The sequence below is a fragment of the Mytilus galloprovincialis genome, chromosome 4, assembly GCF_965363235.1.
Source record: "Mytilus galloprovincialis chromosome 4, xbMytGall1.hap1.1, whole genome shotgun sequence".
Classification (NCBI taxonomy): Eukaryota; Metazoa; Mollusca; class Bivalvia; order Mytilida; family Mytilidae; genus Mytilus; species Mytilus galloprovincialis.
In genome coordinates, this window is record NC_134841.1 from 93,567,280 (window position 1) to 93,593,372 (window position 26,093).

The following is a 26,093-nucleotide window of genomic DNA, read 5'->3' on the forward strand; positions in this document are numbered from 1 at the left end:
TCAATACTGTTACAGTTTTTTTTTTACTGACGAAGACATGCTTAAAGTTAACCAAACCATTGTAGCATGTTAAATATTTATCAAATATGAATAACAAAGAGGTTCATTTAATGACCAAAAACACAATTTTAGATAGTTTTCATTGTAATCAGAATGTAATCAAAAAGTAATCAGGATTACAGGGTATTTTGAAAAGTAATTGATTAAATTAAATTACATGTAATCAGATTTTTGGCTGATTAATGATTACAGTGATTACTTGAAAAATTGTAATCAATTACAGCTGAATAACGATTACAATTACAATTACCCCAAGTCTGATCAGAAGACGCGTTACATCCAAAATTAAATTATATTAAAATGTAGCAATAAAATCATCTTCACTCATATTGATAACCAACTGTTACAGTACTTATGTAAAATATATTTAACAACATATATTGATAAATGTATAAAAACAGAACGAGATATATGTGTTATGATTGCGTATATATAAAAAAAAAAGATTTGGTATGATTGCCAGTGAGACAACTCTCTACAAGAGATTTTTCCCCTACTATCCACCAAAAATCAAAAGACTTGGATAAAACACTTTCATGTAAATTAATACACTATTGCATTGACAACAAACGTATTAACTAAATTGTATAAAACATATTTCAGCAATCTAAAGAATTTATAACTTTAATCGAACCATTTGTTAGTTTTGCTTTGAAAAGATTGAACATACCTTCGAACCAAGAACTTTATCTGCAAAACCTAGGTGAGATAGATAGCAAAAAAAAGTAAATTTGTCCCTAATCCTTTGTCACAGAATTATGGTGACTAAATCATATGTAAATATTGTTAACCTCCATGCCATTTGTTTGATCGTCGTCTCATTGGCAACCCTTCCACCTCTTCTTAATTTTATATTATAATCAAGCGACAGATACACTTAGTACTCAAGGATTGAACTTTTGAGATGTATAAATATGCAGCCACGAAAGATCGAAATGGTACTTTGAATCCTGTGTCTCGTGTAAGAACCATTTCATCAACTATTTTCACGGTGCTTAGAGTACTTATGCAGGCGCAGTATCAAATAATCATGATAAAGACTGCAAAAAATCAAAAGTCAATAGATATAGGAAGATGTGGTATGAGTGCCAATGAGACAACTCTCCCTCCAAATTATAATTTATAAAAGTAAACCATTATAGGTCAAGGTACGGCCTTCAACACGGAGCCTTGGCTTCTATCGAACAACAAGCCTTTTCTATCAAACTTTCATTTATAAAAACAAAAATCAAAGAAACCAGACTTTTGTACGCCAGATGCACGTTTCGTCAACACAGGAGTCACCAGTGACGCCCGAATAAAAAAGCAAAGTAAACAACAGCATTGAGAACCACCTATTTTGGACGATTTTGTAAAAAATAGCTTAGTTATCTAGTTCTGGGTTAAAAAATCCTATGTATTCGAACACGTTTCGTAACAACAACTATGACCGTATGAATGATATTTCAAATTTCAAATAAAATTGATTAAAAAATTAAATTATAAAAATCCTTAAAACGGCGTATAATTAATTATCCCACTGGATATAAGGGAAACTTAAAACAAACATCAAACATGTCACATGTCATTTTTTGTATTTTTGCAATACTCACATCTATGCATCGTTTAAAACATGTAATGACACGTGTATGGTTATATATGTATATGCTAGCACATTATTACTCTACATGTTCTTACATATGCATTTGTTGCCTACACTTACTTATTGTTCTTATATTTTTCAGATTATATTCTAGACATAGTTAACATAAACAATGTTTCGGAAAAAAACTATAATTTACAGAACGTTAGAATCCAGGGGATAGAACCCATGGACAATGCAGGTACTACATATCTATACTATTAAACGAGAAGACATAATTTTGTGTGTCGCTTCTCTTCCGTCCACAATAAATTAATCACATGCCACTGTGTCCTATAGGTACCATGCATAGTCGCATTTAGCATCCATTCGTATGATTGTTCAGATTGAGTTATTTTGCGAGAAAAATTAAAAAAGGCGTCCGGATATTGTTTCCGTCATCAAACCGATTGTTAGTCATAGATACGACTACCCGTTTAAACTTGCACAAGTACTCGGAGAGAGGACACTTATTTTCGCGTTTGTCTATATGTATACTATGATTATACTACTATAATATAGAGACTCTCTGTATTTTGTCTACTGTTTTCTTTGATTATATCTTATATGTCAGATGTGAATATTATACTCCAGGGCCAGTTAATATCACGTAGGGCAGTCTCATCAATTCGAATGTTGATTTCGCTATCAATATTGACATACAGTGAAACATGTATAGTTATCGCATGAATATATGTGAATAATGATCCGAAAGATTTAAAGGATAGTATTTATCAATATCAAAGTTTCATTTTATTGTATAAAAATCAATTAATTGAAGCCATAATTGCAGTAGTACAATAAAATAGAATATTATTTTAAACTTACCCTTCTCATTGTGAAAAAATATGTTTACAATAATATTTGATCTTGAAATTAGACGTCAGGTGAATGTCGATTATATATTTGCTTATTTGTGGTATTAGTCTTAAATCCTCATTTCAGAAGTATTTATTAAAAATACCAAAACCACAGATATGTAACCTATAAACACAGATTCCTGAGCAACATATGTCATCTCTGTAGAGGTGTGTGTGTCTTTTTTATTGTCTCATTAACATGCTCCAATCTTCATTTAACATTTACCTTAAAATGTGTTTTTGCAGTATAAGCGTTTGATTACATATGGTGTGTAAAAATAAGCTTTGCATGGCATGTTTTATTAACAGTATTCAGTCTTTGAAATCGAAGTAGTTATAGCAGTTTATAGTTTGAACCTGTTTATACCATGAGTTATCCCTCTTTTGTTTTATTCTTTACAGATACAGACTTGGTTTTGTCAATCTTTGTATTACGTCTAAACCTATCAACAGAGGTCAAATTCATAGGAATGAATAGGTTAGTATATTTTGTACTTATATCACTGTTTATTAATAATGTACACATACGTTCAATAACCATCGTATGCTGCTAATTGTCCCTATATGTATTTCCCAAACTTTAAGCATAAGTGTTCTGTTTTCCTCTATTTATTTCCATAATTTAAACCTCAGTCTAGTGTTTTGATTATTTGGGCATGTGTTCTTTTTTGTTCCCAATATTAGTTCTTAAAAGTAAAATCACAAAAATACTGAACTCCGAGGAAAATTCGGAAAGTACTTAATCACATGGCAAAATCAAATGCCAAAATACATCAAACGAATGGACAACAACTGTCATATTCCTGACTTGGTACAGGCATTTTCAAATGTATAAAATGGTGATTGAAGCTGGTTTTATAGCGCTAAACCTTTCACTTGTACGACAGTCTCATCAAATTCCGTTATATTTACAACGATGCGTGAACAAAACAGACATAATAAATAAAATAGTCAAAATATGGTTACAGCAGTCATCACTGTGCTTCAAACAATTTAACAAAAAAAAACACAAAAGCATCTATCAAATTAAAAACACATTCATGGCTTCGCGTGTCTGATGTCAGAAAATTTATGCGTCACATAGCAAGAAATGTTGTCGTGCAATGTTTATACAAAACAATTTTATAATTTCACATGGGGAATGTTGGCATACAGGATCACAATTATGCTAGAATTAATTTCAGAAATAGACTGAGATTTAAAATTGTCGAGAAGTTCTTTAGAATTTCTGAGAACCCACAAATGGTTAATACCACTGCGCGATTAAAGTAATTTTGTCGTTCAAAGTATTTTCTTATTCATGATAGCACTATAACATAATGACATATAATAGAACCATAACATAATGACATGTAATAGAACCATAACATAATGACGGGATCTTTTAAATTACAGATTTACGTTATAAGAACTAAATTTTAAGAAACACAAAAAGTCGCATATACAAAACACACCACCTAAAATGAAAGATAATACAAACACATTGACGGGATGTATAAGTACCGAACCACGTCAAATGGATATCACAAAAAACAATCCAAATAGTAAAAGTAATATAAATAATAGAACAAAGACAAAACAAAGAACAATATAACACTTTGTTAAGATGATAAACAACGTCAGTATTCAGAATCTGTACATCAAGACCATCATGTTTTATTTGTGAAGTTGATACGGAATATTTATCAACAAGGTCTTGTTACCTTCCGATGCACTTTTTTGTTTAGAAAAATGACGAGACGTTCTTTGACATACCCCTGGTTCATCAACTTCCTGCTCAGACACTGGTGACGTTTTACATAGTCTGAGTAGGAGCTGCAAGCTCTTTAATATCGAATAAGTTGGGAAATACTAATACTCTAAACTTCAGTATGTGTAAACTTCTGTTTCGTAGAAACTTAATTGTTAGTTATATTTTACCCTTTTATATTTCACAAACTGTAACGGTCAGTGTTTAATTGTTTACGTACGCAGATGTTTGAAATCAACAAAGAACATATATATGCTACTTCTTTTATATAATAGAAATGTACCTTGGAGTTGGATATGTTTTATAAAATATATATAACAGTAACTTTTCCATTTAATGTATAATGATATTAACATTTATAACTGCAATGTTATTTTTTTATATTTTTCTGATCGAATCTTTATGATAATGTATACGCGAAATAATCACGTTAATATTTCATTGAATGGGACCGCCGAGTTGATTGAAAAAAGAAGATCCTGGATATATTTTATAATTATATAATTTTACCTATTAACTAAATCGTTTATTTTTCAGCACATTATACATTATATTTGATATTCAATTTCCATTATATTACCAATTTAAAACGTGACTTCTACCTGTAATTATAATAAAATATTAATAGGATATAATGACAATATCTTGCAATTTTAATATAAATTCGGAATAACTACTAAGACTAGCCTTAAATCCACTTTGACATCGCAATACGTATCACTTTAGGGACATAGTTTGTTTTTATAATTGTAATAAAAATGTTGACCTTGATGTGCATGATTGCTAAATGTATTAATGAATCGTAGACGATGTAGGATATATGCTACTGAATTACATTCTTGTTATGAGTTGTTGCATAATTATAGAAATGTTATGGTGCAGGTCGATGAAGTAGTATATGTAGTCAGAAAAACACTAAGGAGTATAATTTACAAAGTTAAAAAAAATCACACGACATTTCGGATGAAATAAATTGATGTATTTTTCCTAAACTATCTTTAAATATGAACAACAGACAATCAGACTGTTTGGGCACATCAAGTCATTATAATTATACACAGTAAATACAAGCTTCTTACCTTTAATGTTTTCGAATTCACTATTATTTTATAATATTGCTTAAAATATTGTGTAGAATACCTATAGTAATAGTAACATTAGCCAACTTATTATGTTGTACATGCATATTGATGCCCCCTAACCAAAAATAAATCAAAACAACAACAAAAAAACACAAACAAAACATCACAAAACAACAAAAATAGACATTACGACGTGTATTTGCCTGAATTAAAATATAAGAATAGGTGGTTAATAGATGTGTTTCATACTTAAATCAATTTCCATGAATCTGGCTCTGGATATCTTTTGCCATGATTTTAGAGCTCTGTCATGATTTCCAACGCTACAACCATCAACCCGAGTTCAAAGGATGTATATGCTACTAAGTATAGAACACTGGTCGGCTTTCAACAATGAACCACATATCGCATAACTCATACAGTTCCTGCAAAAGAAAAATATTGCACTTCGGAGTCAAAACAATGGCTTCTACCATATCTTCTTCTTTGCAACAAAAAATTGATAGATTACTACAAATAAATAACGTCAGTTAATGCAAAAAGTGTAAACTTATTATTGGATCTATTTTACACATTGTTACTTGGATAGAGATTGGCACACATACCTTATCTTTTTATTTCTATATACAAGTACAAATACAACTAATAAATTTAGCCATTATCTTACCATTTACGTAATGACACAAGGTAAAAAGTTTTAAAAAGTCCTTCCTACACCATGATTTTTAAAAGTTCAATCATTTTATTGTAGCCAATTTTCTTGTCTTGGATATATCAATTTATTAGTTATCAGAAGTACAAATTTGGAAACAATTCGGCCATTAAAATGAATTCATGGTTATATGGTTACAAAAGCATTAGAAAATATTGTTGTTTACACTTAGACTTTTTTTATTCAGATCAAATACCTCGTTCTATAGTGACAAAGCCTACATTATTAGTCCTATATTGTCTCTAACAGCATTTTCTGGAAACAAGGATATATCACTTAGTCATATATTTCAAATTCAACATTATACGTTAATACCTCAGGTAAGAAGCTTCAATATTAGTGTATATGTTGTATTTCAATAAAAAGTCAATTTTACTTCAACAGTATTTGAGGAATAGTTAACACGGGCATATTGTACTTATGTTATTCATTTTAAGTACTTGATATGCAAAACGTTTTATTATAGTGAACGTTTATTATTATTACGACATCTAACCTGACATTTTACGTCTGTTTTCATAAAAAAAAAATCAAACAGACAATTCCAAAAAAAAAAAATACTGTTAAGACCAAAACAAAAATAACAATACCAGTACCTTTATCAAAAACAAAACAACTGTTAAATGATGAGATTATATACTGTCTCTACTGTTATTTGGATAATCTTCCGGAATTTTGTCCTGTATTATTTCGACTTACTGTTACACTTGACTGGCATTGGTCGCAACAAAATCCGAATTAATTGATTTAATGGCTGGAACATGATTTACATGGTCCTATAAATTACATTCGATAATTATCAGTGTTTACCGATGTTCAAATTTAATCAATCCATTTAGAAGACAAATCAAGTTAACAATTACAAAAAAAAAAGAACTCTAAAGAAGGGAAGCAGGATAAGCGTCTCCTGAAATGTATGCAATACACGCGATACGAATCCAAACCAAACAATCACATTTAGAAATAGGACACAACCAGTAAAATAACGTATTAGATGATTAGTCTGGTATCTTAAAATCATAGAGTGCGAAAATGTGTTGCTGATGAATTGGGAACAGACATAACGTATCGGTCAACCAAATTGTTATGGTGACCGGAAAACATATGTATAGTCGATATCAGTAGCAAGGAGGACAACCATTTAAATAAAATCATATGAACGGCGTTTAAAGTAAAGTAAATGAAAATGAGTAAACGCTATACGATACAGAAGGTATGCTGCTGCTGAGAAATTGGAAGTTGACAATAGGAAAATCTTAACCGATGGAAACCTAACTGCATCAAATGTCTCTTCAGTGATGTTCGAGGTCAAAATAAAGGAAAACGATATTTGAATGTTCTTTTTTTGATTGCCTGTTTCAGATCAGTCAAATAAAATCAAAACTTTTGCAAATATGTTTTGAATTATTTTTGCAAGATTGCTGTTTTGACTATTTTTTTTATAATACACTGAGCATGCCCATATATTTTATAATGATATTTGATTTTTATATTTGTATTGCAGATCAACATATCTGAAGGCGCAAACAATACTGTGTGTGCTTATTATGATAAAAATGAAAGGTAGGATTACATATTAACAATACAAATTTAATGAATAGTTTAACTTATTGATTATGGTAAACATATTGAAAACATTAATAAAATAGTTTACTACGTTGATATTCACAGGGAAGATGATAAGGTTGTAACAAAACAGTTAAACATGACAATTATATTTCGTGATGTTCAAAACCAAATCCCGATTGTGTCTATGTAACTCCACAGACATTATAAACTATACCTTTGACATTCGAAGATTCTCAAGGACATCTTGACAGTATGAAACAAATATATCGAGGAAATCTACTATATAGGAATATCGGATCATCTTATTAATTGATATTTTAAATATGCATATGGTATCGAATAGTTAACAACAATATAGAGATAACAAATATAAGTTTGACTATGTAGGTCAATTTTTCAAAATTTTCCAATACCTGCAGCAGATGATCCGACATTACACCCCTCAATTTGAGAATTGACTAAACTCACCATCAATGTATTTATATTTAATCATAATTATCCGGAAAATTATTTATATAAAAAAAACATGCTTCAAATAAGGACGGAAAGGTTTTAAATATAAGTCGCAATAGGTTTTCTTTCTAGTTCTGTAAACATTTTCGAAATTTTCCTATGACCTATGCAAACGATTTGCACACGTTACACCCCTCAATTTAGGAATCGACTAAGCTACCCACCATGATATTTATATTTAATGATTTATTCTTCATCGGGATATTTATATAAAAAACATGCCTTAAAAGAGGGACGAAAGATACCGATGGGACAGTCAAACTCATAAATCTACAACAAACTGACAACGTCATGGCTAAAAATGAAAAAGACAAACAAACAACAGCACACATGACACAACATAGAAAATTAAAGAATAAACAACACGAACCCCACCAAACAACTAGTGCTGATCTCAGGTGCTCCGGAAGGGTAAGCAGATCCTGCTCCACACGTGGCACCCGTCGTGTTGCTTATGTGATAACAAATCCGGTAAATAGTCTAATTCGGTAGGTCACATTCATGAAAGGGAAGGGGATTGTAGTTATGACGTAAGGAACATATCCGATATCATTTGTGAAACGGTTATTCCATAACAGTCAACCAACTCGTGCTGGCGTCCGTAAAATTTACGAAGGGATGTTTTAACTTCACCATTTGGAATTCTTGGTTTAATAGCTTCCTTGTGAGCAGCAACCCTCTATCAAGGAAATCATGATAGAAAATGCAAGCACGGGAATATCGTATCAATTGGGAGATATATACCCCGTATGCAGGTGCTGCTGGAATATTGCTTTTAAGAAATGGAAAGTTCACAATTGGAATTGGAATTAAATAAGGATGGAAAGGTTTTAAATAGAAGTCGCAATAGGTTTTCTCTCCAATTTAAGAAAATCGACTAAGCTACCCATCATTGTATTTAAATTTACAGCCGATTTCAATGAGTGTGTAGCTAAAGGTAATACATTTTTCATTATAGAAAAAAGAAAGAAAACAGTTGGGAAATTTGATGTTTTTTTTTCTTTCTGAGTTGTATAGTGTAAATCCCTCCACCAGGATATCGGAGTATCGAAATCTGGCCAAGCAATGATATTGCCACTTAAATTGGTGCAATACAACTAGATGGTATCTTAAATAGGATCTATAAATAAAACGGAATTCCCTTTGGGTTTGACACGTCAGGGCATAGATACACTTTTTTAAATTCTTACGTATATGTCGTATATAACAATAGTTTTCCTCTTAATTATTAATTTTCCAAAGGCTTTATCTTTGACATCTTAATTGTTTTCAGAAAGGACAAGATAAAAATGCAATTTTTTCGATACATAAATAGAAAATTAGAGACTGATCGTTTCAATCGAATAAGAATCTGACGTCTTCACACTGGTAAAAGTCCCTCGAGAGATCTCATCCGAAAGGATATATATTCTGTTGTACTGTTATAAAAATAACACATTATGGACTGCTATAAATGGTAGTTATTGGTGATTTTTATAGATTCTAAATCAATACTCTCGTGGCATAACAAAAACAATATGAAAATTTAAATACAAACTTATGCCGTTTCACTCTATTTTTCCCGAATTTGATGAATGATATTGCACTTTTTTTAAACAAACGTGAAGTTCATGCAATCACAGATAATAGGGTATAGTTGGTTTTCATTCGCCGAACTGAATGATTATACCATTGTGTATTCAAAGAGTAAGAAATGTTATTGTCTCTGGTTTGAAAGTATTCAGATAATATATTTTTAGAAAAACGGATTTGACAAAGGCACGTCGTCCTTTTTATTGACTGAAATGTTCCCTTGTGTACTGATAAATTGCACTTTGTAAATACAGCTGTTTCGCAAACCACGCCTCTTTTTGGAAGATCTAGAATATTCATGGAAATTAATTTTGTTTACATACTGGTTCCAAGTTATGCTCTCTGTGTTCCATCTCATAGAGACATAACTTGGGAATGTTTCCAGTGAATATACATCTGCATGTTGTTTACATTGAAATCTGTGGTAACCCCTCATTCGACGTAGGGGTAGTTAAGAAAGTTATTGTTAGTTTAAACTCTGAAAAGTTCAGGTCATATAAACGTTGAAAATATGCCGCACAGCCCTATATTTTGACCTTTGAAAAAAATTGTAGTTCATATGAACTATCAATTCTCGGATAAGATTTTTTTCAAAACTCCATAGTAAAAGTGGTACAGTTTTAGCCGTAAAAGGAGTTCCTATGGGAAATTGCATTGTCAATATTTACAGAAATGCACCGTCTAATAGATTTTTCATTGATTTCGTTATCTTATCGACAAGTCTTGATTGAAATTGGATCGTAGATTGTATGAACGACTAATCTTATTCCATATGTACTCTTTTTAACAAATAACTCAAATATCTTTCGAAACGTAGTTCATATTAGCGACTTCTGTAGAACCGAAACAAACTGCTTCAAGTCATCACTGAAATGCATAGCAAAATCCGCTGAGGATTTTGAAGTTCTGAAACTTAAATAGATTTGACTATTATTCGTCTCCCGTCACGTCTTTAAAAAATGTTTGTCTTTATTCAGACTACAATCAGTGGTGTCAAAACAGCCATATTTAACAAAAGATAATTATAAACCTCAAATGAGTACATGAAAGCCACCTAGAGACCAAAGAATAAAATGGAAACTATTTCCATTTTATTCTTTGGTCTCTAGGTGGCTCTCATGAACGTTGCGTCGTTTGTTTTCTCTTATTTTTGAGTGTAAATTCACATTTCGATAAGACGTGTCACGGTACTTGTCTATCCCAGATTCATGTATTTGGTTTTGATGTTATATTTGTTATTCTCATGGGATTTTGTCTGATGCTTGGTCCGTGTGTGTTACATTGTAGTGTTGTGTCGTTGTTCTCCTCTTATATTTAATGCGTTTCCCTCAGTTTTAGTTTGTTACCCCGATTTTGTTTTTTGTCCATGGAATTATGAGTTTGAACAGCAGTATACTACTGTTGCCTTTATTTTTCAAGTACAAAAAATATTATATAAGGTATATATATCTTTCACGTCCTTGAGCAAGTAAGCCTTGACAAAAATGTTTAATTAATTATTCTGTGATGAATTTGATCAATTTGCTAGTACATCTTTTTTTTTACATTAGTATCATGTTATCGGCTAACAGTCTACTGTAAATAACTTTAGTTTCTTGATGAATACGCTGTATATACCAGGCGTGGATTTTAGCCTTGAACCAGGAAAAAGCAACGCAATAAAATACTGAAGGTTTTGCCAAAGATACTCTTTAAACCTAAAACTGTATCATATGAAAATAAACATCTTTTCAATATTGTTATAAAAAGAATGGTTTGTGTTTTAGTGTGTGGTCGGATTATGGATGCTTAAAACTGACAGGAAACAGTCATCAGACGATGTGTAAATGTAACCATACAACAAACTTTGCTATTTTAATGCAAGTTCGTGAACTAAAGGTATTGTTTCTGAATTTTTTTTGTTATGGCTGCTTTGATTGATAATGGTGCTAAAATCTTTAAAATTAAGAGTGTGTTGTGAAAAGAAACAATTCTTAACTGTCAGATCAGTAGGCAGAGTTGTATCCATTTAAATGTACACGAAGACATCTACTCTGTAACTGCATGTCAGGCTCAATAGGATTAATCAAAATCAGTCATTTAGGTGATTTGTGAAGCTGTCGATTATATCACGGTGTACAGCATGTGACGAAAAGAGGATATATTCATTGAATCTTATATTATGATCGTATTTCAAATGTAAACGGGCCCGGCAAAATTATTTACTAGAGAAGGAGGATGATTGTTTGCACCCGAAATGTTCATGTTTACCTATTGATAGATGGCTCTTTTTATTATTTCTCGAGGCATAGCGCTGTTCACAATTTATGTTTTACTTTTGCACACAATTATCTTCTGGTTTTGTTGTCAGACAGGTTACTCATTTTTAACTTTTTTTTCTTGCCAGATTAATTAGTTCAGTTCATAGAAGATAAATAAACTCATCATAGGACTAAATTTTGTATATACGCCAGACGCGCGTTTCGTCTACAAAAGACTCATCAGTGACGCTCGATTCCAAAAAAGTTTTAAAAAAAATATAGTTGTAGTTTGTAACCCGGATTTGTTTTCTCTCAATCGATTTATGCTTTTCAACAGCGGTAAAGTACTGTTGCCTTTATATATTATTAACGTTTTCAAACTGTGGCAATGCTAAAATGGAAATACAGTGTATGTTTTTATTTCATCTACAGCTAGACAATGTCCATGTTTTGGTATTGGACGTTATAACATACATAGGATGTAGTATATCACTACTGACACAGCTCATAACGCTTACTGTATTTACCTGTGTTGGGTGAGTATCAACGTCATCAACCTGTGTTGGGTGGGTATCAACGCTTTTTCTTGTGTTGGGGGAGAATCAACGTCATCAACCTGCGTTGGATGGTATCAACGGTTTTACTTGTGTTGGGTTATAATCAACGCAATTTACCTGTATTGGGTAAGTATCAACGTTATTTAACTTTTTGAGGTAAGTATCAACGTTATTTACCTGTAATGGGTGAGTATCAACGTTATTTACCTGTAATGGGTGAGTATCAACGTTATTTACCTGTAATGGGTGAGTATCAACGTTATTTACCTGTAATGGGTGAGTATCAACGTTATTTACCTGCTTGATGTGAGTATCAACGTTTTTTTTACTGTAGAGGGGAAGTATCAACGTTATTTACCAGGTGTTAGGTGAGTATCAACGTTATTTACAAGTGTTGGGTGACTAGTTACTAGTGACTGTTGCCATTGAAATAGATATTCATCTGACTTATGATGGCGTCCATACAAATTTTGATAAGACATCAATCCTACCACAAATGCTTTTGCAAAAAAGCAAATTGCGTTTAAGTGACAGTTGTTTATATACATAAATAAAGGCAACAGTAGTATACCGCTGTTCAAACACCTAAACAAAAATAATAAGACGTAAAATAACCAAAAAAAAAAACGAACTCCGAGGAGAGTTCCAAACGGAGTCACTTATCAAAAGCTCAAAAACATCAAACAAATGCATAACAATTGTTTTATCCTGACTTGATACAGGCATTTTATGTAGTATTGAACTTGGTTTTATTATTAGCCAAATATCACACTTGTATGACAGTCGCATACAATTCCAATTATATTGACACCAATGTGTTAACAAAACAAGCAGACATGATAGATAAAAATGTCAATAATAGGGGTACAACAGTCAACATTGTGTTATAATCTTAATCACTATATAAACAAACAAATATGCCAACAACAAAAAGAAAAAGGCATATAGACAAAAAGACATTAGCAAACACGACAGACGAGAATACAAAAGTGTAACGTAGAACAATAACACAATGACGGGATGTAAAAGTACCGAACAAAATGGATATCACCAAAATTAAACTAAACAGTTAAAGTGATAATTTATGTAGACAAATAAAAGAATACTATAACACGTAATTAAGGTAATAAACAACGTCAGCAACTAAAATCTGAATTTGAGTGTCAATAAGATAACTCCCGGCAAAACCCAAATTATACAGAAGTCAAATACTACAATGGTTATATTACCGTAACGGGTAATTGAAGGATTTAGCTAGCCTCATTTTGTTCTACTGACAAGCACCTGAATAAATTCTAACTTGTATTTGTATTTTTTTTCAATAATATGTGTTACTTACAGATTCAAATTTGAGATATTCTTTATTCAGGATAATTACCGTTCAATTTGTTAAATAAACAGATTTTTTAAATTGTAGGTTTTTTTGTATGCGTTTGTCATTTCACAAAAGTATATTTCAAAGGGGAACTATTATAACTTTAATCTACGTAATCCAAGTCTGAAATATTTTTAAAACTTGTTCCAATGTAAATATTAAGATTTTCTTTACTTAATGGTAATATCGTAACTAGGTGCTCGTAAGAACATGGAATATACTAACAGCTTTTAATTCTGCCTATACGATGCGAAAGACGATCTGACAGTGAAGAAAAATAACACGTGATAAAATTTCCTCCGTTCGAAGCGCTTTTCTTGATTTTCCTCCATTGATAAGGTTTGAAGCTTTATGAACATAAGAATCTGAATAAAATAACCAAATTTGTCTAAGGTCTTAACCTTAGACAAATTTGGTTATTTTAGGTTGACAATTGGTTAATTTAGGTTGACAATTGGTTAATTTAGGTTGACAATTGTTATTAGTCCTTAACACATATCTTAAAATGCTAACAAAAAGGTTGCTGTATCATTTGCGTATCCCGAAAATGTCGCTTCTTCATTATAATTTCATTTTCAAATTACTATATGATTCAAGATTTTAAGAACTGTTGTATCTTTAAAATACATTGTATATGTTATGAAACATCATGATTGATATTCATATATCAATTTCAGATCCTTAAACTCGGAGCGTGTGTTTGTACACAGAAATCTTTGTATATCAATCATTTGTGCCCAGTTAGGATTTCTGTCTGGCATCAAGGCAATAGAATACAAGGTAATCATCACAACAAGTACAAAATCTATAACCAACTATGATAGAAGGTGGATCTAAAATTGACAAGAAGAGAAAAAGTAACGCACATTGCAATCAAAAAGCAACGATAACAGGTGTTAAAGGCGAACAGGAAAGACAGGTGTTCTGTTTAAATACTTATTTTCCCTTAGATTAATGGTGACTTTTTTAATTGTTTTTTGTTAAGGTACCATATTAACCTGAGAGCATATTAATTGCAAAAATATACCTTTCGTTGACTGAAAGATATGTTATGATATGGAATGTATAAATTAAATTTAAAGGTGCAATTTAAACCAGTCTGGACATTATACCTTGTTGACTGTGTTTTCACTCCCCAATTGCAATCGCACCAAAGAGTTAATGAAATTGTCATATTTATTTACTACATTTATATATATTTTCATGCAGACAGTATGTGCTATAGTAGCAGCTGTCTTGCACTATTTCTACACAGCTGTGTTTGTATGGATGTTGGTGGAAGGTTTACTCCTGTACAGTAAAGTAGTTCAAGTGTTTGGCACAGAGAAGTCACGTGTGACATACTATTGTATTTTTGGTTGGGGTGAGTTTCCGAATTACCTTTATGAGTTTTGTTGCCATTTCCAAACATCAAAATTACGTTTGTCAATGTTTAATGACAGAAAAATGGCGTTCATTTCCTGGTCGAAACATATGTCATACCTAGAACACTATAGTCATAAAAAATATGTAGTTTCCATGCAGTAAAAATGATTATTTCTGATCGGAAGCTGATATTATAAATCCTAAATATAAAATAGGTACAACCACACGAACCCAAGATAATGTTAACGAATGCCTTAAATCGGTAATAGTCTCTTGTTATACATGCATTAGCAGAAATTCAAATCCAGATTCGGTCTGAAATATTATGATACGAAATCAGACACGAATATACTACTGATCATACTACTAGTCTGGTGTCTTGAGATATAAGACCAAGAAAAAGTTGAGACACATTGTTAATGCGAAAGACATCTACATAATATGAATGTACGTTTACATTTTATGATGATCTGTTAAGTAGTACAATATTACAGTCAAATGTAAAAATTGTATTAGTAGGGAGTGTCTTACATACTAGTATTATTTAGTCCTAAAACAAAAATACTATTGTACTTAACTTTATTGATTTTTAATGTTAGGAGTGCCAGTCGTTATAGTTGCTATTTCTGCTTCTGCTAGTTGGAACGGATACGGGACGTCTACCAGGTAAATATAGTCATTTCTTTTGTTATCTCTCTGAAACCCTGTCAGGACCTTTCATTAAATCTGTTCTGATAGATATTCTAGAACAGTACTCCTGACAATCAACCTGAGAACAGTTAGGATAGTAGCCTGAACGCCTGAACAGTAAGATATTTCTACCAAAAAAAGATTGATGAAAGCTCTACACTAGCGAGTATAAGATAGTTCTACCCGACAACAGTTTAGGATATGTTTTACCCTATCACAGTTTATAGACCAGAACAATATAAAATAGTAAAGGGTGTGTAAATTGCTATTCCATTTTATAAACAAAGACGTGTAGATGCAAAACATGGTATGGGTGTTTCCCATTAATAATTCCGTAAAGTGATATGTATATATTACATCTTTTCTCCGGTTAATATGTGTCTCATGTATGATGGGCAATATAACAACCTCAACTAACAACATTTCCATAAAATTAAGAAAGGAAATGGCGAATGTGTCAAAGCGACAACAACCCGGACCATAGAGCAGACAACATACCTTTCATAGTTATTATTTAGAAGTATTCCAATCTTCACATTTTATATAGATGCCGTATGTTAAACATGATCTGATTGACATATCGAGACTCATCAGAAGAAAAAACATCGGTTTTGGTGGTATTCGTGTTATTCAGTCTTGTTTTCTATGTAGGGTTTTGTAGACGTATGAATATGAAAATATTATTGTCATCGGATACCAAGTGACATAGAAGTTAACAACTAGAAATTAACGTTTAACGTTTAACTGTTAATAGTTTTTCGTTTTTACTCTTGCATTGTTAGTGTTTCTTCCACTTTCTTGACTTTCAAAGTTGTATTTTGTCAAACTGTAACAAATTATTACATTCCTAGAAGTTTTTTTTCAAGAAAAACTGCAAAGTATTATAATTCCTTTTCTATGTTAAATCAATATCTTGCAGTTGTAAAAAATATCTGACAAACTCCATAACGATATAAAAGAACCGGACAAAAATGAAACATTTCAAACGAGAAAGCAGTCAAGAAAATGAACACAATTGCCACCGAATTTCATTTTCCTGGCTTATGGCAGGCATACGAAATAAGTGGTCAAAACAGATACCGATGCGGAAAATGTTTTGAGTACGATTTATGATGAAGTTTATCAAGGAAGTGAACTGCAGTAACCTAAAATATGTGTATGGCTTTCCTTCAATTTGGTGTTAAATACATGTGATACTATATTTTGTACAGTCTCAAAAACAATATGTTCTTATTTTCAAATAGTTGTTGGTTATCAACAAAGACGGGAGCAATTTGGGCATTTGTTGGACCAGCCATCGCAATTATTTTGGTAATTGTAATTTAGTAAAATAACACAACATACATCGTCATGGTTGCCCATAACTGCATGCAATCACTTCGTTAGAAATGTAATGGATACTCTTCTCATTGATAATCATACCACATCCCCTTATGTTTATATGTATTTACTTACATTTTGTGATTGAAAGAAGGTTTTCTCTTCCTCTAAAAAGTAAAGACACCAACAAAATGGATATTGAAAATGTAATACCAATGAACGAAAAATAAATCTAAAACTTTCAATGTACTTAATAAATTTTAAAAAATAGTACTACTTATTCTTAGCAGGACAGTTTATTTTCTTATAACAAATGGAACAACACAAAGTGAAACTGTAATGCTGCTATATCGTTTTACATACATTTGTATTGAGTGTACATAGTGGCATAATTTAAAAATGTGTTTCAATTTAATTTCATATATAGGTGAATGTTGTTATTTTATGGATGGTAATCAAGATTGTCATATCATCAGCAAAACATGACCAGAAAACAGAATACAGTCAAATAAGGTAGATCATATAAGTTAAATCATATCATTAAATATCTGTGTATACAAGTGTAATTAGTCAATGTCAGGCTACAATTTGACAGTATACGATTGACTTCAAAGACTATTTGAGATTTTGTAAAGATAGAAAGATTTTATTAGGCAATTATAATTATGTTTCTGTTTTGTATGCCATACTGTAATATGTTTTCTTAATATTTGTAATTCATGACCTAGGGCTGGAGTGAAGGGAGCTTTGATTCTGATACCACTACTAGGATTGACGTGGATGTTTGGTCTCATGGCCGTCAATGAAGACTTTGTCATATTTCAGTACCTGTTTGCTATCTTTAATTCACTACAGGTAAACAGATGCATTAGCTTTCAAATGTGATTTTATACATATATAGAGGTAGTGAGACAAACCGACTTCAAAAACATAATTGAGTTGGACCAGCTATGTCGATTGAATTAATATTTCCTTTCTTCAATGAAAAGCCAGTATGCCCTGCAAAGATTTCAAAAACTAAAAAAAGTATAAGGCATATCTTTTCATATAATTCCTCACTTTAAAGATCTGATTGAGTAACGTGTTACGCTGGTTTTCGGATAAATTCTACACTCTGATTGACAGTAACGTAAATTCAAACGGTTTCTGGTTGGTTTAGCACTGTGGTGTTACTATTATTTCGGGATATCAAAACGGAAAACACGAACATGGAAATTTTTATTGATGAAATTCAGGTATCCTATTATGGGTTTGTTTCATTTAAGGTTATAAATTACATACAAAATAAGCAATGTCAATCATTTAAAATAAGAATAATGTTAAGAACAAAATATAAGAAATGTATTTCATACAGTTATGTTCCAAGTCGATGTCAGCCACCACTACTTTTTGTGTGATTCAATTTAAAATGTCAATCAATTTCTTCTGTATAACAACTTTTACTTTGTTTTCAGGGATTTTTCATATTCCTTTTTCATTGTGTCTTCAATTCAGAGGTAAATCATTTCTTGACGTATTATATTCCTTAAAGTAAAGTAAACAGAACATCCACGTTTACTATGAATCTACATTTCTAATTATCTTATAGGTGATATTGCATGATGTCGATTTCAATAAACGCAACCCATTGTTATATAATGCATCTTACAAGTACAATATAGCGAGAAATCTACAAGACCATACACGAAAAATGGCACAATATGAAGTGATATGAAAAGGAATTGACTAAACAGAACAAAGTTACAGGAGACAACAATATTAACTGATTATTTATATCTATTGCACCAAAATTTGAGCAGCAGAATGAAGACAAATAATAAAAATGGCTTTGTAAAACAGCAAGCAAAAAGTAAAATCATAAAAAATACTGAACTCCAAGGAAAATTCAGAACAAAAAGTCCCTAATGAAATGGCTAAATCAAATGATAAAACACATCGTACGAATGAATAACAACTGTAATAGCCCTGACTTGGTACAGGCCTTTTCAAATGTAGAAAACAACAGAAAAACAAACACAGATTTACTCTGTTTAAATTTAATAAAAACATATCAAACACCCTAGTAAGTAAACGACGCTGACGCAACCTTCTTGAATTAACAATTAGCAATAAAATCATCAAAGATGCCAGGATTGAAATGGTTCTATTTGTGCCAATACAATAAGGATAATAGTGACGACGATAAAATGTAAGACGATGCAAATCACATAAATATTTAAAACATTAAATGCTTTTAATGTTGTAATGGACTAAAAAAATTAGTCAATACTTTGTCATCAAGGCCTCCATTTTGAAAATGCCATAAGAAAATTGTAAAACAGTCTTTACCAAGTATATTTTATTCAACGTTAAATCAATCAAATAACTATAGAATGTATAACATTTATATCCAAAAGGTTAGACAGGCACTGAAAAGACTTCAGGAACGTCAGCGGTTAATGAGAGATTTTACATCATTTTCATCCGCATCTTCTGTACGTAAATGTATGAATAATTTAATTTTGGATGTAACACGTCTTCTGATTGGCTAACACTTACAGTGTTTTGTCTATTGGCTCATGGACATCATTTAGTAATGAAACTGGATCGTGACGTCATCAACGTTTTTTGATGATTTTCTCCAGTTCAAAATGAAATTAAGAATTAAATTATAAGGAATGACTGTAATATTTTTTTCTGTCTATTCGAAATAAAATAAAAAGTGTGGTGCACACTTTAAAATAACCCGCTACTCTGGTTATTCAGTTTTCACAACATTTTTTATGTTATTTCTTCATAGACAAAAAATATTACAGTCAATCCTTAATTGTAATAAAATGCTAACAAATATAAACAATAGTATACCGTCAAATTTTCTATCACACATGTCCAAGTAAAATAGAATCTTATGAGTGTAAGCTCAAACCGGATTTGACTTCTCATTTCTTGCTACAAAATGTATAACATTTTCTATCAAGTACCAAATAATGCAGTCTGAGATTTCTCTTGTGTATAACGCATTGCCATCACCGCACAGAGTCCCAAAAAGGTCGTCAGACGTCAGACTTCAAAGGAATCATTTACCATCTAACAATATAAAGTAGCCTTAGATAAATAACAAATGTTATGGCTGAAAATTTTTAGTATTCATTTTGGAAATCCAAATACCTATTAAATGAAATAACCGTTTTCTATTGTATTTTTGAAAGCATTAATACATTATATTTTAAGGTGAGCGGTAGTTTTCGATTTTATGCTGTATTACTATTTGATTTGTTTTATCTTAACTGTAACAAGTATGTCAGCTTAAGAGTACATGTTTGGGACGTTAAATGGCTTAAAAACAAATACTACATTTTTTTTATTTGAGCAGGATTTACATTTTAATTTACATCAGATTTATTATAGAGACAATGAAAAAGGAGAGTTATATCTATAATTGTGATATCAAATATTTAGCTTATGGTTTTTAATAACTACCTCACATCATTAGAATATCAAACGATGCATTTTACGGTTTGGAGAATGCTTCCAACAAAATAATTAAATGTTTTAATTATCAGATAGTATCATTGAAATTATAAGTTCAAACGGAGAAAAATTGTAGATATTTTCAAAAAGAAAAAAAAATGACTTCAATTAAAAAAACCCACTATTTTTTAATGTTGAAAATGTAAAAAAAAAGAAATATTTTGTATATTTAAACTTCCCATTTTTCGTTGAATAGAGGAACAGTTCATCAAAGGATAAGGTTTTGAATCAGAGAATTATTCGTCTGGAACGCAAAAATTCTAGTGGCACAACGTCAACCAGTTTAGGCAGTAGAAATAGTATAGCAAGTAGAAGTTCAAAGTTAACAGGTACATTTTCATCAAAAAAATTAGGCACTAGAATGAGTATAGAAGATGTCATGTATCACCATAGCAATAACCGCATTCAAACTCCAATTTACGTTCAAATAATTAACCTGGATTTGCTCCAAAAACTCCTTCTAAAACAAAGGAAATTATCCCGTATTCACCCTAAAGAAGGCGTTCCAATTACCTAAATTTAAATCGGAGTAACTAGCTCGGTCGAACCCGGATATAAAAACGTATAGTATCAATAGAATGGTGAACCGAATGGGGTTGCAGGCTCGTCTGGAGTTGAAAGTTCATTTCAGATTCTAAGTGTAGTTCATACGTCAAATATTAAAAATGACAACATATTTTAGGCTACGGTTAACAGGGATTACCGTTTGTTTTTAAAATTTACAAGAAATTGAAACTACAAAGATATCAGAAAAAAGGGTGTAGGCGACCAAATAAAACGCGTAAAACATATTAATCTAACATAAAATGCAAAAATAAAAAAAAAGTTTTGTTTTATCCCTTTATATTTCCGAACTAATTTGTATTAAAATAAATTTGCTTACATATAGAATATTTATTAATTTTAGATGATATAGTGGTGGAAGATGTAAATGGAGAAGAATTAGAACTGAGTTACTTACGACGACATCATTTTTAAAAAATGATGGAACTTGAACTGGACTGTTTAAGTTTATCTAGTAAATAGAGTAGCAGTCTTTTAGTCTTAATTTTGGTCAAGTTAATTAACTTTATTTAGCAATTTCTATTCCATTTCCGTTCAACACAATCCTTGCTACATCTATATTTGATAAGGACTTTTGCACTCCCATGGTTACATTATCATATAAAATTGTGAAATTTGTTGATTTTGTTTCGATTGCTGTTTGTTATAACATGTGTTCATTGGAATATAACTGCTGGGATACGGAATATAATTGTAAATACATGTTGACAGATACCAAAACTAATTCTGAGGATTTTGTACTCGGTTCAAACCACTTCCACTGCAGTTAACAGCCTACGATTTTCTGTGCAAACACAATACTTTATCGTTGTGGAGAGAGTAATATAAACTGGTTTATACTTCCTACATATTACAAGTAACACTAGACACGGACTTACAAAAATGAATAATTTTAAATGAAATAATTGACCATATGTTGTTTGATTATTTTAATAATGCAAAAGATAAATTGAATACTAACAACATAGAATGTTCAGTTGTGTTTTATATCACATTGGTAAACTGATCTAGTAACGGCAATTCCAACGCAATAGGCAGAATTAATCAGAAATTATAAACTATATATAAAAAATGACACTTCTACAAAAAAACATATTTAAAAATGATGACGAATAGAGTAACTTTATATTGTTTTACGATCGGGGTATACAACTATTCTAAATTGTAATGTCTAGATTCCACGAAATACTAAATATTTTATATCGTTGACAGCTGGTATATGCAACGTTCTTGTTTGAACAGTTGTCCAATGTCATCGATACTATAAGTGCATTAAATTAGAAATCAAATTTAGGATTATTTAAACATCACGATGCTTTACTGGTAATTTGTGTAACATATATCAAGCTCATTATGAGGGTGTGACTCTATACAAACGTTTCAGAAAACAGAACTGTATTTGCGATATAATAGTAGTCAAAATACGTATAAAAAAGGGAAAGTGTTGGGATTGTTTCAATGCAACAGCAAAAACACAACGATACCTTTTACATTAGGACAGCTTCGACTAAATAAACAGATCACCAGAAGTTTACCCACGCTAACAGAAAGGGTCGTATGATTGGATATACAACATAGACAATAATAAGTCTTGAAATACATGATTTGCTTTATTCGTTGTATAAAATAGCGTTGAACTAGCCGTTAGTAACTGTTACTCTGTGCTTTGTGTCTCTTGCTCCGTACAGATGTATTGATTTAGGTGATCCATCTTTTATTGTGCTGTTGTTGATATCAAAAGTTATGGTATGGTTCGGAGCTCACAGACATGTTTGACCCTGTCACATTCTCTATTTGCCCGTCCCGAGTCAAGCAACAAGACAACTCGAGCCAATGACGACTCGGACAAAGTAAACGTACACCAATCTAAACAAATCTGGGATGAAATATAATAATTCAAAAGATCCGACATTGAATTCTTGTTTCCAGGATATGACCGTATACCTTCAGATCATCTTAAGTGTAAATGTGGTTTACGATTTATAATAATTAATTAAAAGAAATTACAACCATAAATAGTTGCAAAAATAGTACAGTCATTGCTTAACTGAATTGCTAAGACCTCCTTGTCCTGCTACCGACCTTACATTTTATAATCCCTACGTAATGTAAACGTATAGATCATTCACACGCTTTTTATATTCACTTTGCAAGAAATAAAAGTCTATATGCAGGACATCAGACTATCATATTAATATCTAATAATCGTCTGGAGAAAAAGTTTCTTCATTTACTGTAACAGTTTTATATTCCATGAATATCGTGTTATAGTATCTTCTGCGTCACTATTTTTGGGCTCGGTATTTTTGATGCGTTATAAAAAAAAAATGACCTGGAGGTTCACGCTATAATCAAATCAAATATCTGTAAAGAGAGTATCTGCAATATGTATGAAAGGGATAATTGTATGGTATACGCATTATGGCGGCAAGCAATAATCATTTCTGTTTGGATTTTAGAAAACTGTGAAACCAATATAACAAACAGTTAATATTGATAAAATAATATTTCCTTTGCATAAGAAAGAAAAAGAAAGAAGCAGAAAAAAAAGTAACGTTGACTCGCGACTAATGATAATTGATGATTTGATTACATAAAAATCCATTTACAACAAATGTGCAGATCTATTTGCGCGAAGCACACCCACTATAAGAGGAACAAATACACCAACTGTATTAGGTCTATATATTCCAAGTGATCAATAATTCTAACGCACTATCAGTTAATCATCACTAAATGCTAAATATGATTTCAAGTCATCACTATAGGACACACACACTTCAATATGTTTTTATTTTCAAATATAAATATCATTGACATTACGTTTCATTCTATTTCCATTTGCTAACTTGTTAAAACAAACTAAAAATAGTTTCAGTAACGTTATAAACTGTATGAATGGAAAAAGCATAGATTTTTAAAAACTCCTTTGGTTTTCAACAGTCTTATAGTATTACAAATATCCAAGCGACTGGTTATGAGTAGCCGTTCATGTCATTTGCGGGATATTCTATCGCGTTAGAGAAAATAACGCGTTATTTTGTAAAACTATCCCGTTATTGTCCAAAACTAACGCGTTATTTCAAAAAACTATCGCGATACGTGAATTTTGCTATTTATTTGAAATATTATTAAACTAACGCGTTAATTTTCATAAATAACGCGATATTTATCATTGACGCGATAGTAAGAAATAACGCGTTATTTTGTTAAAATATCGCGTTACTTTGTTAAACTAACGCGTTATTTTGTAAAACTATCGCGTTACTTTGTTAAACTAACGCGTTATTTCTACTTTTTATCGCGTTAATATCTAAAACTATAAAACTATCGCGTCAGTTCTACAAATGTTATCTAACGGGATATTTTATTGGAAATACACAATACGTTTTGTTATTTTATTTCAATGTCGATATCCAATCACAAGTGCTGTTCCTCTCACAGTCCGAAGAGACAGAGATAACACATCAATTGTCTACTAAATTGAAAATTTCTCTGTTGCAACTTAATGGATTGATCAACCGGAAACGAGGGAGAGGGCTGCTCCAGATCCTGAACACGAAGATCACAGGCGCTTGGGTATATATGATACAGATATTTTTTTATTTTATTTTTTTTTGTTGATTAAAATATTTAATTTTCTATATTTATAATACATATCTAAGAAAGTATGGATAGTAAAATTGGGTATTTTCGCTGAGTCGTTTATCATAGTATCACGCGAAACTAGGTGAGACATGGACAGAAGTGATAGATACAAATGTATGTAATATAAATATAGAAAATTGAATATTTTAATCAACAACAAAAAAAAATAAAAATAAATATCTGTATCATATATAACTAAGCGCCTGTGACAAAGATGAGGATTTCCTTTCAGGGTATTCCTATTTTCCCTCGTTCTGGCTAAGAGTTTGAAAGTTCGTGGTCTATATTGGTTGATGATGACGATGATGTTGAGGAAAGAGGGATGTACAGTCCGGGAACAGACACTTGTTTTATTCGCATAAAAAACAAGGCTTAGAAATGTCTTTGGTCAACAAATGTTGCTTTGAAAATAAGGCAAAATATTTTTAAATGGTGATGACCTATAAACCTTGACATAAGCATTAATTTTGATACAGTTTTGTTTGGCACGTTATATTTTTTAAGTACACCTATCAATGAAGGGGGGCCATTAATATAAGGTAAACCTTGTTTCCGAATCCGTTGGTAGGATGAAAATTTAAGGTCATGCATTTTTTTAGTTATCTCTGTCAGGTGCCTTTTTATTTTTTAACTCTGTCTGGCTCTGGGTTTTTTCATTAGTCTATCTTGATTGTTTTTGGCCAAGTTGCTCATCTTGTGGGTTTTTTTTTTTAACTTAAAACACCTGTCCTGCCTAATTTTTCAAACTTCATCCATTTTCGCATATTGACCGGTGTGTCATCTCGAGGAGGTCTTGTCTGATTTTAAAATGTAGATATGGATTGAAATATTTTTTTTAGGTTCGCCATAGCAAATTGCTCCAATCTACAAAGAGGTGACAATCGGGTTTAAAATTACTGAAACTTAAAGGCACTTTAATTGTTTTACAGTTTGAATGAATTCTTGTCTTAACCCTTTAAAAAATGAAATCATAACAATAGCCCAACCAATTTTATTGTAAGCTGAATCTTTACAAGGAGCTACAATATTTATTCGTTATGGGTACTGTATAACTTGACAAGCACTAACAATAAGAAATGCACATA

The 26,093-nt window shown here is 31.3% G+C and overlaps 1 protein-coding gene across 1 annotated transcript; it reads left to right on the top strand.

Moving 5' to 3' along the window:
- Positions 1-657: 657 nt before the first annotated feature.
- LOC143070846 (adhesion G-protein coupled receptor D1-like) lies at positions 658-22,284 on the top strand. The gene is made up of 17 exons (XM_076244966.1): positions 658-763; positions 1,785-1,883; positions 2,944-3,019; positions 6,273-6,405; positions 7,590-7,648; positions 11,506-11,617; positions 12,412-12,515; positions 14,589-14,691; positions 15,121-15,274; positions 15,876-15,942; positions 17,211-17,277; positions 17,714-17,799; positions 18,015-18,141; positions 18,741-18,782; positions 19,683-19,760; positions 20,993-21,125; positions 21,704-22,284. Exons 2-17 carry the CDS (start codon positions 1,871-1,873, stop codon positions 21,772-21,774), a joined length of 1,425 nt encoding a protein of 474 aa, XP_076101081.1. The 5' UTR covers positions 658-763; positions 1,785-1,870; the 3' UTR covers positions 21,775-22,284.
- The last annotated feature ends 3,809 nt before the right edge of the window (positions 22,285-26,093 follow it).

What these genes read in the sequence shown, in the direction of transcription:
- LOC143070846 (XM_076244966.1), top strand. An exon ending in CTATCTTTAATTCACTACAG is followed by an intron (nt 18,142 to 18,740) that starts GTAAACAGATGC and finishes CTTTGTTTTCAG; the next exon opens with GGATTTTTCATATTCCTTTT. An exon ending in ATTGTGTCTTCAATTCAGAG is followed by an intron (nt 18,783 to 19,682) that starts GTAAATCATTTC and finishes TATATCCAAAAG; the next exon opens with GTTAGACAGGCACTGAAAAG.